The sequence below is a fragment of the Corythoichthys intestinalis genome, chromosome 9 (assembly GCF_030265065.1).
Source record: "Corythoichthys intestinalis isolate RoL2023-P3 chromosome 9, ASM3026506v1, whole genome shotgun sequence".
Taxonomy (NCBI): Eukaryota; Metazoa; Chordata; class Actinopteri; order Syngnathiformes; family Syngnathidae; genus Corythoichthys; species Corythoichthys intestinalis.
The window spans coordinates 35108325-35126874 of record NC_080403.1 but is presented as its reverse complement, the minus strand read 5'-3'; the positions used below and the strand labels follow the sequence as shown (position 1 = coordinate 35126874).

The following is an 18550-nucleotide window of genomic DNA, read 5'->3' as shown; positions in this document are numbered from 1 at the left end:
ATCACAGACACAGCGCTGAAGCCTGTTTGTTTTTGGAGTTGACAGGCAGCTTTTGGCGTGTCAGGCTGGCCGCGCCCACCCACTATTTTCCTGCATGTGACAAGTTGCGAGGAAGTAATAGGGCTCACAGACCATTAGCTCTAAATAACACTCAAAGCACCATCATCAGCACCATAATGGAGACATTAACAAGCATTACACAGCCATTGGTTTTTAGAACCGATAACTGCCTCTAAGCTTATGCATCATAACAGCCTGTTAAATGTTACTCTTTGTAAAAGCCGTGACTTTTTAATGGGGGCATGTGACTTCATGTGGCTTTTCGTTTATTGTCTATATTTATCATTGCAATGTTGTGTCCGCACTGTACAAGAGCTTTGAACTCAACCTTCTTAAATTTCAGTTTAAGACTATACTTTTCTGGACAGCCATACTCTGACACAATTGTTCATTCACTCTGTTTGTCTTTTTAATTTCCCTCGTTACTCATTTCCCACTAAGTATGTTTTTGGTGAGCGCGCATTTTAAGCTGATTTGCCTCTCTTTTTGTTTTTTTTTCTCGAGTAGACAAACCGTAATTAGTTCCGCGGTCAAAATGTCGCATCACCATCATAAAGCCTTGGCTGCAGAGGCACTATATTAAGTAACAATGCAGTAGACTTTTTTTTTTCCATTTGAACATGCAAGTAGAAAGAGTTTATCATAAATATTGTCAATTTAAATGAAAATAATGTAAAACTAATCACTTTTTGGAGCTGCCTGACAGACATAGAGAAGAGCAGCTTTATGACATTACAGTAAGCATTACTTTGTGTTTGGTTATGATCAACTTGGCCTCTGATTGGTTAAAATGTATTGTAGTTGGATTTAACTTACTGTACAGTGCAGGCCCAAAGTATTGGCACCTCTGCAATTCTGTCAGATAATGCTCAATTTCTCCCAGAAAATGATTGCAATCACAAATGCTCTGGTAGTGTTATCTGAATTTATTTTCCTTGCAATGAAAAAAAAAACACCAAAGAGAATGGGAAAAAAATTAAATCATTATCATTTTACACAAAACTCCAAAAATGGGCCGGACAAAAGTATTGGCATCCTTTGAAAAATCATGTGATGCTTCTCTAATTTATGTAATTAACTGTACCTATTACTTTCCTTTGGCACATAACAGATAGTGGCAATATCTAAATCACACTTGCACCCAGGTAAAATGGATTAAAGTTGACTCAACCTCTGTCCTGTGTCCTTGTGCTTACCACTTTGAGCATGGAGAAAAAAAAAAAGACCAAAGAACTGTCTGATGACAAAATTGTGAGGAAGCACGGGCAATCTCAAGGCCACAGGTCCATCTCCAAAGACCTGAATATTCCTGTGTCTACCGTGTGCAGTGTCATCAATAACTGTGAAGCCCATGGCACTGTGGCTAACCTCCCTAGATGTGGACAGGAAAAAAAAATTGATGAGAGATTTCAATGAAAGATTGTGCGGATGGTGGATAAAGAACCTCGACTAACATCCAAACAAGTTCAAGCTGTCCTGAAGTCCGAGGGTGCAACAGTGTCAACCCGTACTATCCGTCAGCGTCTGAATGAAAAGGGACTCTATGGTATGATACCCAGGAAAACCCAACTTCTGAACCAGAGAAATAAAAAAGCCAGGCTGGAGTCAAAATTTACCTTAGAAAGCCCAAAAAAGTTTTGAAGAATATTCTCTGGTCAGATGAGACAAAAGTAGAGCTTTTTGGGAAAAGGCATCAACATGGAGTTTACAGAAAAAAAACAAGGCCTTCAAAGAAAAGGGGATGGTCCCCGCAGTCAAACACGGCAGAGGTTCCCTGATGTTTTGGAGTTGCTTTGCTGCCTCTGGTACTGGACTGCTTGACCGTGTGCATGGCATTATGAAGTCTGAAGACTACCAACAAATTTTGCAGCATAATGTACGGCCCAGTACGAGAAAGCTTGGTTTCCCTCAGAGGTCATGGGTCTTCCAGCAGGACAATGACCTAAACACACTTCAAAAAGCACTAGAAACTGGTTTGAGAGAAAGCACTGGAGACTTCTATAGTGGCCAGCAATGAGTCCAGACCTGAATCCCATAGAACACCTGTGGAGAGATCTGAAAATGGCAGTTTGGAGAAGGCACCCTTCAAATCTCAGTGAGCTGGAGCAGTCGACCAAAGAAGAATGGTCTAAAATTCCAGCAGAGCATTGTAAGAAACTCATTGATGGATATCGGAAGTGGTTGTTCGCAATTATTTTCTCTAAAGGTTTTTTACCAAGTATTAGGCTGAGGGTGCCCATACTTTTGTTGGGCCCATTTTTGGAGTTTTGTGTAAAATTATCTATTTATAATGATCTTTTTTTTTTTTCATTCTCGTTTGTTTTTTCATTGCAAACAAAATAAATGAAGATATTACTACCAAAGCATTTGTAATTGCAATAATTTTCTGGGAGAAATTGAGTATCATTTGACAGAATTGCTGGGGTTCTAATACTTTTGTCCAGCCCTGTATATATAGTGGTACCTCTACATACGAATTTAATTTGTTCTGACAAAATGTCACTTTGACACAATGAAAAGTAGTCTGTGTGCAGAATATATAATAGAGTAATAACACAATAAAAAGTAGTCTGTGTGCAGAATATATAATAGAGTAATAGAGGTCATTTATTTTCCCCTCAAAATAACTCAAAATATAATAATATCTAAACCCCTGGCAACAAAAGTGAGTACACCGCATGGGAACTACGTACATCCCTAAATGTCCAAATTGAGTACTGCTTGTCATTTTCCCTCCAAAATGTCATGTTACTCGTTACAGGAGTGCAGTCAGCATTGCTGCAGAGATTGAAGAGGTGGTGGTAGTGGTGGGGGGGGCGGTCATTCCCACATTCCCACCACCATGCTTGACTGTAGGCATGACACACTGATCTTTGTACTCCTCACCTGGTTGCCGCCACACATGCTTGAGACCATTGTAATCAAACAAATTAATCTTCGTCTCATCAGACCAAAGGACATGGTTCCAGTGATCCATGTGCTTTGTTTACATGTCTTCAGCAAATCGTCTTCAGAAGAAGCTTCCTCCTGGGGTGACAGCCATGCACACCAATTTGATGTAAAGTGCGGCGCATGGTCTGAGCACTAACAGGCTGACCCCCCACCTCTTCAATCTCTGCAGCAATGCTGACAGCACTCCTGTAACGAGTCACATGGCATTTTGGAGGGAAAATGACAAGCAGTACTCAATTTGGACATTTAGGGATGTACGTAGTTCCCATGCCGTGTACTCACTTTTGTTACCAGGGGTTTAGATATTAATGGCTATATTTTGAGTTATTTTAAGGGGAAAATAAATAAACTCTATTATAAAAGCTGCACACAGACTACTTTTCATTGTGTCAAAGTGTCATTTTGTCAGTGTTGTCCCATTAAAAGATGTACTTAAATATCTGCAGAAATGTGAGGGGTGTACTCACTTTTGTGATACACTGTAGGTATTTACTCTGTAAGTAATTGTTGCCAAAAGTTTATCGGTTATCGATATCGGTTGAAAATGTATTATCGTGCATCACTAGTACTTACCATTACTGCTGAGAGGTGAAAGAAGAGTTAGGGATTACAATAGTTTATTTGTAGCCAAAGGCACGGAAAGCCAACTAAACGAAATGAAACCTAGCCTTTGTGCTCCGTTTAACTCATCCACTCCTCCTTCTCTCACTCCAGGCAGACACAAGGTGCATTTAGGGACAGCCCAGAAAGCACAACATTGGACAACACATCAACATTGCAACATGAAACATACATGCAACCCAATTCATTAAATTAATGTCCTTATTTTTGTGTTACTTCAAGTTGTTTGGTTCCGTGGACTTCAACAAAGTTCAGTGTGAACACAAAACTGCTTTTGGCGACGAGCAAGGAGTTTTCGCACGATGCTTTAACTTTGGTCTGAATCAGCATATGTTGACCAATGTTCATAGGTGTCTCTCACTTCTCTTATTGTTTTATGATGTTAAGCTTCTTTTTTATGCCAATTGCTTTTTGTTTGCTGGACCAGCATCGCTAGAAGACTCAAGCTTTCTTCTTTGGAGTCATAATGTGAAAAAAGTAGGGCGAAAAAGGCAAAGCTGCTCCAGCTGTACACACACAGACAAGCACTATGCATGGCTAAGCAGAAACCATAATGTTGGGGACTAAATGACGGACTCGGCATGGGCATTATATAGGCATTATATATATAAAACATCATAGGTCGAGGACATTGCAACCCGAGAACTCCCTTTAACAACAAATCAGTACCAACCTGACAAACGGCAAAAGAGTAAATAACCCAAATAGATGATAGATGGATTTACTGTTAAGTTAAGCAAATGTTTGTTCAAAACGATGACTGTTAATGTACTGATATTTAGTGTTATGTCAGAAAAACTGACCAATCTCGTCCCATGTTCTTACATTTCACATCTCATAATGCAATCCGTTCTCATACTTCATGCCCGCCCCCCCCCCCCCCCCCCCCCCCACACACACACACATTAACCACCCTCTGCTTTTTCAGCCTCCATTGTAGTTCAGAAATGGTGGTGCCAGATGCAGCCATGCATGGACGGAGAAGAATGTAAGGTCTTGCCTGACTTGACTGGCTGGTCCTGCAGTACTGGCAACAAAGTCAAAACCACTAAGGTGAGAGTCTGTTTTGACATTTTATCAGTCATGCAACAATCTTTCTGTCAGTCATATTCTTGATGTACATCAGTGCAAGAAAGTAACTGTGTGCACACTAAGGGGCCGTTTACATGGTGACTCTCCGAGAATACGAAAAATTTCAAATTTGCATTTGTGTCTCCATTTGAACAATGTCGCAATTCCGCATGAAAACGATGTAGTATTCATGCCAGGCCCTAGGGGGCAGTGCAGATTCTCAGGGTGACAGAGAATGATGCACTTTGACCCCACCAAGCTCCCTCAGCCCGGAAAAAATATGCCCGCCCACTCGAAGCAATGTCATTTTTCTTTTGTTCAAAAAGGCACACAAATTGAAATATTCAACATATTTAATTTAAAAATATTATTAAAAGAGTAAATTAAAGCCGACATTCCGCCATATTTGCTGTTTTTAATGTTTAGTAGCACCGCTGCGCACGCCCAATGTGACGTGTACGAGTGCTGACGTTAATGGCGCGGTCTCGCGCCGCAGGAGCCTTTGATATGCATGCCGAGGAAGCCCCCCTCAACCCCAGCAATCGGATTCTTCCACTTTGGAGGCAGGATTCAGAATTTTTCATCTTTGCCTTCCGTCTTCGCCGACACCATATGCACGCGAGGCGAGTCCGCTACTCAGTCATTGCGTCTTTGTGTCGCAGAGTCGCCATGTAAACTGCCCCTAAATTGTAATCAGTAACGTGTTGTTGAACAATGTAAAAGTAGCCACAGAATCACAAAATATTCTGCATTATAAGAAAGGACTGATAGCGTAGTGTTCACAGACATCACTTCCCTATTGGCAGTTATGAGTCAGTTCCCAGTTGTTATTGTCTATACAATGGTACCTCGACACACGATCGCTTTGACACGCGATCTTTTCGGCATCCGACGTAAAATTTGACTCGCCAATTACTTCTACATCCTACGACATGCTTGAAATACAACAATTTATGACGGCGGCGCAAGACGGACGCACGGCGGATTTGCTTGTGGAAGAAAGCAACATGGGTTCCAAGATTGTTAGTGCAGGTGGTGAAAAAAGGAAAAAGGTGACACTTACCATTGAAATGAATATGGAAATGAAGAAAATTCAATTAAATTTTATTTGTAAAGCCCCATATCACAACAAGGTTGTTTCAGAGGGCTTTGCAGAGTCAATATGATACACAGTCAGAAATAGTAGGTGAATTAGATAAAGTTCATGTCCTTCATGACCTGGGCATCCCCCATCCTTAGACCCTCCATGTCGACAAGGAAAAACTCCAAAAACCCTTTGGGAAAAACGAGAAACCTTGGGGAGAACCACAGTCAGGAGAGATCCACTCCCACGACGGACAAGCTATAGATGCACCAGGACTGATGGTGGGTATTAGCAGAAGGAGGTCCAGTTTGTAGAGACACCGGGTGACTAATGATGAAGAGACTAGTAAACTAGATATTAGAATTAGAAAAGAGAAATTAAGTAAAGACAAGTGGTAGGTAGAGTGAGAAATAGGGGATAGGGCTCAGTGGCTGTACTTCCCCCAGCATTATAGCTTCTAGTGCAGCTTACACTGAACTGTGAGTTTAGTCCGATTTCAACTAGCCTGACCATAAGCTTTGTCAAATAGGAACGTTTTTAATCTAATCTTAAATGTACAGACTGTGTCGGCTTCTTTAATACTAGCTGGAAGCTGATTCTATAAGACAGGAGCTTGGTAGCTAAAGACTCTACATCCTACTGTACTTTTAGAGACCCTGGGAACTACCAGTAGACCTGCATTCTGAAAACGGAGTGTTCTGTTCGGGCGGTATGGAACCAGAGCATCGGTGAGATAAGATGGCCCCAAACCATTAATGGTTTTAAATGTAAGAAGGAGGATTTTAAAGTTAATTCTAAATTCGACTGGAAGCCAGTGAAGGGCTTGGAGCACAGGGGTGATGTGCTCTCTTCTATTAGTTCCTGTTAAAAGTCTTGCTGCTGCGTTCTGGACTAGCTGAAGACCTTTGAGGGAACTTTTAGGACAAGCTGCAAGTAAGGAGTTACAGTAATCCAATAGATGTAACGAACGCGTGAATTAATTTTTCTGCATCGTTTTTAGACAAAATATTTCGAATTTTGTCGATGTTGCGCAGTTGAAAGAAGCCTGTTCTGCAGGGTTTTTTAAATATGAGCTTTAAATGATAAGTCTGGGTCAAATAGAACTCCAAGGTTTCCAACTGTTTTGCTGGAGGCTACACTTACATTGTCCAGAGTGACTATCTGGGCAGTTAGAGAGTCTCTCACACTTTTAGGGCTTATTATAAGGACCTCTGTCTTTTCAGGGTTAAGTAAAAGATTATTAGTGTTCATCCAGGTATTTTTATCTCGGACGCAGGTGCTTAGTTTATAGAAAAATATGAGCGTGGTTTGCTCGTCCGGGAATTGGCCTCAACAATACGGCCATAGAATGTCTACGATCTCGACGGTCCTCCTCCAACCTCAGTTCGCCAGTCTTTATAAGTTAAGGTCTTCCTCAGGTTTTTAATCATTTTTTTCCGAACTTGTGCAACACAACACACCTACTGTCCGCCGCAGTTGACGCCAACAACAAAACGTTTAAAGAGAAAGTAAAATCCCTACCGCACTTTTATCCCTCTGTCACATCAGGCACGCGATGCGTTTAGGTACAGCATGCAAAACACGTCTGCCACATTAGAACCCGATTCGTTACATTATTACAGGAATTATTATTAGGGTTGTTACGATCATGTTTTTTTTTGCTCCCGACCGATTCCGATCGTTTTAGTTTGAGTATCTGCCGATCCCGATATTTCCCGATCCAATTGCTTTTTTTTTTTGCTCCCGATTCACTTCCAATCATTCCCGATAATTTTTCCCGATCATATACATTTTGGCAATGCATTAAGAAAAAAATGAATAAAACTCGGACGAATATATACATTCAACATACAGTACATAAGTACTGTATTTGTTTATTATGACAATAAATCCTCAAGATGGCATTTACATTATTAACATTCTTTCTGTGAGAGGGATCCACGGATAGAAAGACTTGTAATTCTTAAAGGATAAATGTGACTCTGCATATTGTGACTAAATATTGCCATCTAGTGTATTTGTTGAGCTTTCAGTAAATGATACTGTAGCCATTTAACTATTCTGCCCAAATGCATGATGGGAAGTGCAACCATGACTGTGCGTAGTGGTACCAATCGATAACATAGGGTGTCAAGAAAAAGATCAATTACTACCTTTCTTCCCCACATTGCTTCCAACGATATTTCTAATCATAGGGAGAGGGATTGCAACGCTTTAGCCAATTAAAAAAAAGCTCCAACGGCTGCCAAAATTCGCTCTACTCATTTTACGCTGCCTTTTAGCTCTATATATAGATAAAACGGCGCCATTACAGTTTGAACGCGACAATGCGTGAGTGGGTCGTGCAACGCATGCGTTAATTGCGTTAAATATTTTAACGTGTTAAATTTTTTTTAAATTAATTACCGCCGTTAACGGGATAAATTTGATAACCCTACCTTAAGCCTAAACTAAAGACTCTGGATGAGTGTAACATATTATGTCTGTAACGTTAAATACATTTAGAAAACGATTTCATTAAAAAATATATATATATTAAAAAAAGGCATGTCCGATATTTTTTTGCCGATTCTGATACTTTGAAAATGACGTGATCGGACTCAATCGATCGGGATGCCGATCGATCGGGACATCTCTAATTATTATTATTACATTATTATTCAGATTTTTATTTATAATGTATTTGTTTTTCTCTGTGTAAATTCCATTCTTAATAGTATCAGCAGTATTTATGAAAGCTTTTGTGTAGGTTTTCAGGCTTTGGAACGAATTAATGGAATTATAATGTATTCTTATGGGAAAATCCTACTCGATATACAACCATTTCAACATATAAACAAGGTCCTGGAACAAATTAACTTCGTATGTAGAGGTACCACTGTATTGCCCTGTACCCTGCAGTTGACTGGTGACCACTCAAAAGTGTAATAGTCCCGGTGTAGTCAGTTGAGATCACCATCTCCCTGTGGCTCTGAACAGGATGACTTTTGTTAGAGCTCAACAGATTGACCTGGAAAAAGATAAGTGGATAATGGCTTGATGAATGGATGAAAATAGTATATGCACTGGCTGCTCAATACAATACAGTTAAGTCCATAACAAGTCAACAATGTTGATGAAAAAAATAATGCATTATTACACGAGAAAATCATTGTCATCAAAAGTTTACGTGGTAATCTTCCTCTCCTGTACTGTTAACTTTTTTTGCATGGTGTCATGTGTAACGGCAATATTTGTGTGTAAAGACCTACTTACCCGGCAAGCAACCTTACATTACCTCTAAATGTCCCTCCAAAAATATCCTTCATAAATATATTACAGCAACCCTCTCAGCTTAACTAACGCTCGATGGAGCTGAGATAGGCCTCGATCTTGAACCGAATTGATTCTTTTTTTCTTCGCCGAGTAATAACTTGTCTGAATTAATGTCTGGTAAACAGAAGCTGTTCACAATTTGATGACCTGCACATTATATAAAATGAGGGCTTCTCTTGTGTAAAAGAAAAGGGAGGAAAAAGCAAACCAATTTTCAAGTGGCTCAGACAAGTAAAATTTAAACACTTATGTGAGACATCAGTATATATTTCACTTGCAGCATAAAACGTATCAAGTTATTTAGTAGGTTACTGCATCTTAGTCAGGATGGAGAAGACCCCTGAACACTCCACGCAACCAGTACTTTTAGGGCTTAATAAAGATGCAGCCGCGGGGTCCTACACGGCTGTTTATAAGCTGCTGACGTGTGGAAGTTAATTTGCGTCAACGGCATCTCGGGTGTGAGCTTGTCTACGCGTAGCAGCCAAAAGAGAGCAGGTGCACTTGATTTACACAGGTGTGAAGAGAAAGTGTTGCGAAGGAAACCGCACTGGCAGTATAAGAGTAATTGCTCAAGAGATGGCATAACAGCACAACATCTGTCGCATTCATTACAATGCATTATGACTGGCCTTCCGCAGAGGTTTAACAATTAAGGGTCATAATTAAGTTGGTAAGTAGGATAGACTGAGGAACAGAGGCACTGCTGGGCTCCGCCAGCCAGAGGCAGAAGATTTAATGACCCCAGGCCTAACAACAACTCTGGGACCAATAGGACAATTATCCTGATCCTGTTGCCTCTCCCCTCCACGTCTGTCGGTTTTGTCACTCCTGCCGTGTCGCTAACCCATCAGCTAAGAGAGAAAGAGGAGCCCAAAGACTGATTGCATCAGTGGACATTGATTTGCATTTGCAAGGTGATTTGGGATCAGTCAACTGTTTCTTGTGAGATTTGGTGGCAGATGTCACTGACGATGGTTGCAACGAGACACCGGCTCCATGGCAACCATTTGCAGGGCCCAGCGCTCTTGCACTTTCTGTCTTGTTATTGTCCTGCATTTCTCCTTCCACTCATGACCTCCCTTCACAACCTCAACGTTGCATTCACCATGATTATCAGTTTCTGTCCATATCTTTTAACTCCCACGCAGCGTTGGTGTGCTGTACAAAGATGTATGGAATTTCACTGGCCACAGAAACACTGGAAGACTCTTTTTTTAATAAGGATGTGGTGTAAGATTGCACATTGTAACATAACTTCTTTCACACATTTGTCACATACAGTAAATGTGGCCATAGTATGGTATTTATAAAGCAGATATTTAGTGAAACATGATGACGACTTTTTTTTTTTTTTTCTTCGATCGAGAAGTATTGCCGCTGTTGTAGAGATGTAAAATAACAGTTTAGCAGCTTTTTGTTGAGCAGCATATTTGAAAGCTGAATTTAAGCACACAAAATGCGTAAGAACTGTAAATAAGCAAGAAATGGTGTGCATTTGCAAAGTTTCCACAGTGCCTCCAGCTTTCAGCATAGTTTTGCTTCAACCTTATTCTCAAATAAATACATTTTCAATTCAAATTCCACATATAATCTAGGGTGACCATATTTTGATTTCCAAAAAAAGAGGACACTCGGCCCGGCCTCGAGATACTTGAATTTTACTTGAAGTTCACTCTAAGATGCCTATATCACTTTAATATATTTAAAGTGTGCCTCCTCCGTCTGGATAGAAAAAATTCAGTTTTATTTGAAAAAAAAAACAAAAAAAAACATAGGCCTATTGCCATATAGTATATATTATATACTATATGGATTTTTTTTATTCAACAGGCTTTATTCTTCCTAAAAAAATCATCAAAAAATAAATAAATAAATAAATAAATAAATAATGATTAAAAAAATAATAATATAATGTAGACCCATGGAAATGTAGTCCAATCAATACACCCATATATGTGCCAACTCAACATTTTTATAAACTACTATCATGACAATTGTCGTAGACAAATTGTTATTCCCACTCAATTTTTATTCTCATTCAATGTTCTAGATTGTACGCAAACAATAACTGACGAGCTATTCAACCAGCATGTTTCCAAACGCAGCAGTTCAAAACTACATTGCCCATAATGCCTAGCGTGGCTGAGCTCACTGATAGCTACCCTATTAGCGAGTACCGGGAGCTGAGGCAAAATCAAACTTTACTATAAAAGTTTACGATCATCGGCAGCGCAACGACGCGACACCAAACGGGATTCTACAGATTACTTATTACAAATCAGCAGAAGCCAACAGTTGTCAACAGTAAAAAAAAAAACAACAACAAAAAAACTCAGAAGAAACACAGCTACTTAGAGTATAATACTAACATTCAACCTAATAAACGAACACAGAACAATTACAAGACTCATACAATATACTGCATCTCTGTGTACACATACAGTGGGGCAAATAAGTATTTAGTCAACCACTAATTGTGCCAGTTCTCCCACTTGAAAATATTAGAGAGGCCTGTAATTGTCAACATGGGTAAACATCAACCATGAGAGACAGAATGTGGGGAAAAAAACAGAAAATCACATTGTTTGATTTTTAAAGAATTTATTTGCAAATCATGGTGGAAAATAAGTATTTGGTCAATACCAAAAGTTCATCTCAATACTTTGTTATGTACCCTTTGTTGGCAATAACGGAGGCCAAACATTTTCTGTAACTCTTCACAAGCTTTTCACACACTGTTGCTGGTATTTTGGCCCATTCCTCCATGCAGATCTCCTCTAGAGCAATGATGTTTTGGGGCTGTCTTTGGGCAACACGGACTTTCAACTTCCTACACAGATTTTGTATGGGGTTGAGATCTGGAGACTGGCTAGGCCACTCCAGGACCTTGAAATGCTTCTTACGAAGCCACTCCTTTGTTGCCCTGGCTGTGTGTTTGGGATCATTGTCATGCTGAAACATCCCCCCACGTCTCATCTTCAATGCCCTTGCTGATGGAAGGAGATTTTCACTGAAAATCCCTCGATACATGGCCCCATTCATTCTTCCCTTTACACAGATCAGTCGTCCTGGTCCCTTTGTAGGAAAACAGCCCCAAAGCATGATGTTTCAACCCCCATGCTTCACAGTGGGTATGGTGTTCTTCGGATGCAATTCAGCATTCTTTTTCCTCCAAACACGAAAACCTGTGTTTCTACCAAAAAGTTCTATTTTGGTTTCATCTGACCATAACACATTCTCCCGGTCCTCTTCTGGATCATCCAAATGCTCTCTAGCGAACCGCAGACGGGCCAGGACATGTACTTTCTTCAGCAGTGGTACACGTCTGGCAGTGCAGGATTTGAGTCCCTGGCGGCACATTGTGTTACTGATAGTAGCCTTTGTTACTGTGGTCCCAGCTCTCTGTAGGTCATTCACTTGGTCCCCTTGTGTTGTTCTGGGATTTTTGCTCACCGTTCTTGTTATCATTTTGACGCCACAGGGTGAGATCTTGCATGGAGCCCCAGATCAAGGGAGATTATCAGTGGTCTTGTATGTCTTCCATTTTCTGATAATTGCTCACACAGTTGATTTCTTTACACTAAGCGTTTTACCTATTGTAGATTCAGTCTTCCCAACCTGGTGCAGGCCTACAATTTTGTCTCTGGTGTCCTTCGACAGCTCTTTGGTCTTGGCCATAGTGGAGTTTGGAGTGTGACTGACTGAGCTTGTGGACAAGTTTCTTTTATACCGATAATGAGCTAAAACAGGTGCCATTAATACAGGTAACGAGTGGAGCCTCGTTAGACCTCGTTAGAAGAAGTTAGACCTCTTTGACAGCCATAAATCTTGCTTGTTTGTAGGTGACCAAATACTTATTTTCCACTCTAATTTGGAAATAAATTCTTTAAAAATCAAACAATGTGATTTTCTGTTTTTTTTTACATTCTGTCTCATGGTTGAGGTTTACCCATGTTGACAATTACAGGCCTCTCTAATCTTTTCAAGTAGGAGATCTTGCACAATTGGTGGTTGACTAAAAACTTATTTGCCCCACTGTCCAACCCAATTTATAACAGAAGACACGTGATCGACATTAACAGGAGATAAACTTACAGAAAAGTGTATGAAGCCACGTCTTAAAACTCGTTGTTGAACTCGTTACTGTAGTCTAATCTCTCGCCAAACCGTCAACCGTCAGTAGATGGTGGTAATTCCCAATGAAACAAAGGGTAAACTGCCAAAAAAAAAAAAACAAGAAGATCTACTCCTTCTCCCTCTTCTTCTAGTAGGAGCCACGTCAATGCAGGCAGACTCTGGCCCCTAGCGGCCTGAGGTATTCTCTTCAAATTGGTCCCATGAAAAATCATAAAAACCGGACATTTTCACGAATTTATGAAACCCGGCCGGACGCTCCGGAGACCACATAATAAGAGGACTTATCCGGCCAAAAGAGGACGTTTGATCACCCTAACATAACCCCTTATAATTATAACCTAAAACCAAATATTTATCACTAGTCAGTCTTGAAGTCTTCATGAAAATCATACTATGAGCTTTATGCACTCATATATGGGCAGTTTTGCCTGTTCCTCTTTCCAGCACCTCTCAAGCTTCATCAGCATGGATGAAGAGTGACGATGCACAGCCTCTTTCAGATCTCTCCAGAGATGTTCAATCAGATTCAAGTCTAGGTTGTAGCTGACCACTCAAGGACATTGGCAGAGCTGTCCTGAAGCCACTGTTTGGATTATTTGGCTTTATGCTTACAGCTGTTGTGTTGCTGAAAGATTAACTTTCACCTTGTCCATTGGTAATTGGTATTTCTTTTGATGGAAGAAGAGACTGCTGTAGTCGCTTTACCATAACCTCTGTTATGTCATGTTGTTTTCCCAAAACATTAACCAAGGTTTGAGCATATTCACTCAGAAAAGAATTTGCATTTTGCCCACCATTTCTGTGCTGAGAAATGCCCTACTGCTGAGATGGTGACATCGAACGCGTGTCAGGTGGGCGGTGACGTATTTGCTGCTGGGATGGTGACACTGAACGTGCGTCAATTGGGTAGTGACATCTTTGCTGCCGAGACACTTGCTCTGAGCGCCCATCTGTGTGGTTCGGGTTTGGTGTTATCGGTTTGGATTTTGTACGTGTTGACGCTGAGTACGTCACGTCACTTTTTTTCTTTCTGACGTCAGATGTAAGGCTGCCTTCCGCCAGTGCTTGAATTCTCGTGTCTGCCGCTGCTAGCTCATTTTCAAATTCTAGCCGCTCTTTTCGCGCCCTGAGCTTGGCTTCCTCCATGTCGACATCATTCTTTTGGGTCATTATTGCAGCTGTGGATTAAAGAGCAGCGCGCTCCACGCTTCGTTGTAAATTTCTGTACGTATTCGTCTTCATCCCAACAACGTGCTTCTCCATAGAAATGGAATGACAGTTGATTGACCCATGTTCCCCTATTGCTCAGTTTATGTTTAAAAGAGAGTTCTGACATTGTAAAACTTAAATATCTACAATTCATGGATGGCACTTTCAAAGCAGTAGACTTTTTTCTGTGCCCTTCCCCTTGAGACAGTCCTGTGCTGGAGGTCTACAAACATCCTCATGCATGCTTCATGTTTATGTTTTAACACGGACCGCACAGGTTAGTATCCATATGTACCAGTACTAAAGTTGTGTGAAATTTCCGATTCTTAGATTATTCACGATTCAGCCACTGAAGATTTGAGAACGATTCAAAAACATCCATATTCCGATGATTTAAATATGCTAAGTGAAGTGGAACTAAAACACAGTCAGCGCGGTCTTCAGGACGCAATGATAAACAGACCGAGAGTAAACATCCACAACCCATGCCGCTAGATAAAAAAACAGCAGCTTCAAACAATGCCCTATTTTGTTATTGCCTCATAATGTCTGTAGAATGAAGAATACTGTAGTCATGGGAGTAACACCACATGTCACATTTTCTAATCGGAGATTGGAAAAAAACGGGTCACGTGTTTTACCCTGCTGCGTGAGACATGAGCGCTGGGAGTTTGCGGTCAAAACAAATAGTCTTGCACCCTCGTCAAGATGCAATGAAAGAGGCTGGAGATATACTACAAACAGCTGCATTTGCTCACTTGAAATACTACCATTACTTCACATTTTGTCCAGTAAAGATGACAAAAAATATCTCCGTGCGTTGCGAACTTTGCGCTGGCTCAAAAAGACTGTCGACCGCTAAAAGCATCCAATTCAAGCACCACTTGGAATTACAGCACAACGCGACAAAACTCGAAACAAAGGCTACAAGTGACGAGACAGCTAGTCCTTTTTGATACTGCTCGTGCTCAATCATTTGTTCAAGCTCAGTTTTTGTTGAAGCTTTTGAAAGCTTACGTTTAAAGAAATTCTAAATATCCATCTTGCCTCCTCAGCTGTAGTTTTGGCTAAGCAAAGCAAACGACCGTCTCTAAGGTGCTATAGTCACATGATCTGTTCGAAAAATAATTTGGACCCATTATGAAATACTTTGAAGGGTTTTTGTTTATTTTGTTCATTTCTGTTGATTGTTTTATTGCTTTACAACTTTTATAGACAACATTTTAATGGCTATATTAATGACTATATTTAATGGTCTTTATTTTAATTAGTCGTTGGAATTCATTTGAACAAATTCTGTGCAGTTTGTCAGTTATTTGTTAGTTTCATGGCTCCGGAGTGGCTAAGCTAGTGCGAGTCAAAGGTGGTTGAAATCAACTCCTTCAACTAATTAAATCCCCGCTAACTCAAATATTAAGCCTTATGTGAAAAATTCAATTACAGTACATGCGATGACTTTTTGCTGTTGTCATTCTTATGTCGAGGCCGCAAAGGGAGAAAATTGGTAAAAAGTAACTGATAAATTACTTTTAAAGTAACTTAGTTACTTTGATAATAAAGTAGTCATTAAAGTAACTAGATTACTTTTTGAGGCGTAATCAGTAATTAAATTACTTTTTTAAGTGATCTGTGACAACACTGTCGCTGGCATTAGTAAACAGCTGCCATCTTAAAGCGGTAGACTTCTCAAGAAGTCAAGAAGGCTCTGTTGTAGCGAACCTTCCGAGCGAATATAATTAACTTTTTAATCTAAAATACTCCTAAATCAGCTAAATCTTCACTTGAATCTATCTGTAAATGATGAAACCGTTTTAAAACTTTCACATGTCGAAAGTAGACAGAAGGGAAATTATGGAATAACACGAGCAATTTTAACAACTTTAACAGTTGATTCATTACAGAATGGGAACTTGAGTATTTTATTTACTGTTTTGAACTGTTAACTTGATACTGAAATAGTAGTTTATTTAAGCCTGAGAGGATTTTTGTACTATTTTTGTAACTAATGTACGAAACATTAAAAGCAGCCAATAGCTGGGGGGGTGCATCAATAATCGAATAGTAGCCTCTGAATTGTAATTGGATCGAGGGTGCCCCAAGATCCCCACCTATAATTAGTACTGTACATTTATTAAAAAACTAAACTTGGTTGTGAACACGAAATGACACAGCAGATTTTGTGGGTGTTCTGAAGTTGAGTACAATGCATTCCGGGTTTGCTGCTTGACTTCTAAGTTGTTCAAATGCCAAATAGTTTTCCCATAGAACATCATGTAAAGTCAGTGTTTTCCGAAATTTCCGGGTTCGCAGTGAGTCAGCAACAGGCACACTTTTGCGAAATATACGATGTTTATTGATTAGAAATTGCAAATAAATGAAGTTTATTGACTCTTACCGACTCTTATAGGCATGTCTGACGCGGGGACGCGGGTGGTCACTCCTCGCCCCCCCCGAAAACGCACCACCCGAACTCGTGAGACACCCCCCCCCCCCCCAAGGGTATGAGATTCCCCCCCAGTTGAGGCTCCCAGCGGTTAAAGTAGAATGTTTATTTAAGTTATCTCGTGAGATTCCCTCCTAACTATGGAACCCAAGCGTGTACTATGGTGCAAAACAAGTTATCTCGTGAGTTTCCCTCCTAACTATGGAACCCAAGGTGAAAAACAATAACAAGTTGTTACAATCTAGGTCACAGAGGCGATCATACATCACAAAGGCATAATGTGCTAATGTTAAGGCATCACATAATATTGTCTCCCATCAGTCAGTTATTTCATTCCTGGTTCAAACCTCCAAGAAGATTGAATAAAATTGAGGAAAAAAAAAACATTCAATTGTTTGGTTGTCCCGTTAGCAAATTAGTTATGAATTCAGTCTGTTGGACTATGATATTTGGTACGTCTTTGACTGATATTCATAAAATAGGTGTGAGGAATATGTATTCATGTCATTCGATGTTAAATTGGCTATTTTAACTCTTTTGGTTTCTTCCTTTTCTTCTTTTCTTTTAGGTCACACGATAACAAGAGAGTTACTGGAGTAAGAGAAGAAGTGCCATACTTCATCTGGAAACGGTGGATAACTCATTTGAATTCATTTAAAAAAACAAAAAAAGGGAGGAAATGAGGAGGATGGAGGAGGATTTCAGCATACCATAACAAAACAAGACAAAGTAACTATTGTATTCCTTACCTGCGGCCATGAGAAGACTACAATGACAGTTTCCAAGGATGCAGAAGGACAAGAATTGACTCTTTCGTTTCAACTGTTGGACATGCAGATGACTGAAACCCATTCTAAAGACTGATTAAGCATTTCAAAGCGTGTCTTTAAGCAAAGCATTTGTAGAGACCTGAGCATAATGAACTGTGCGTAGTGCGCCACTGGACACAATGCAGACCTTTTGTCAACATGTAGCTTATACACTGGAGCCAAGAGCTAGAAGCTCATAACTAGCAAATTAGAATCAAATTGCTCTTTTGGGTCAAGTCGCGACCACAAAGACTTTTTTGAGAGACAATTTGTAGTTCTAATTAGGAATTGCAGTGTAGGAACAGAACAACATATTAAAAATTCATGTATGATATTTGCACTAGTTGAAACCTTGGATAATGTTTTGTTACTCCCAGTATCACACCGTGGAGGTCATGCAGAGCTTAAAATCCTTGTAAAACATCTGACATTTGATGTACCGGCAAATACAAGGTAGTCTCATTACACCAGAGTGGTTGAAAATGGCACCAGTATAAATGGGTGCAATACAAACTAGCAAATTGGGATCATCCCATATTTTTGGTAGTTATAAATATTTGTTCTGTGACATCTCAATTGTCATCTTTTACAGGATACCCATAAAAGGTTAAATCATTTGCTTGTGTTGTCTTTATTATGAATGCCTGCTGTTTTCCCTTTTAGCATATCAAGCTTGTATGCAAAACAACTTTCGGAATGAGGGTCATTTGGAACTACCTTTACAAGAAATTGGAGATGTTTGTGTGCATTGATTTCCCCCAAGAAAGCTTTTCTGCATCAATATTTCAGAGAGATATGGTGGAATAATTGCGTCGGGTAAAGGCAGTTCAACCCTTTGTGGGCTTG

The 18550-nt window shown here is 40.0% G+C and overlaps 1 protein-coding gene across 4 annotated transcripts in view; it reads left to right on the top strand.

Moving 5' to 3' along the window:
• Positions 1 to 18304, top strand: part of tafa4b (TAFA chemokine like family member 4b) — a 105646-nt gene extending 87342 nt beyond the window's left edge. For all 4 annotated transcript variants that reach the window (XM_057846939.1, XM_057846942.1, XM_057846940.1 and 1 more), the window contains exons 5-6: positions 4562 to 4686; positions 17464 to 18304. In XM_057846939.1, coding sequence (XP_057702922.1) covers positions 4562 to 4686; positions 17464 to 17475 — 137 coding nt within the window. In that variant the 3' untranslated portion in view covers positions 17476 to 18304. The remainder of the gene's footprint in view (positions 1 to 4561; positions 4687 to 17463) is intronic.
• The last annotated feature ends 246 nt before the right edge of the window (positions 18305 to 18550 follow it).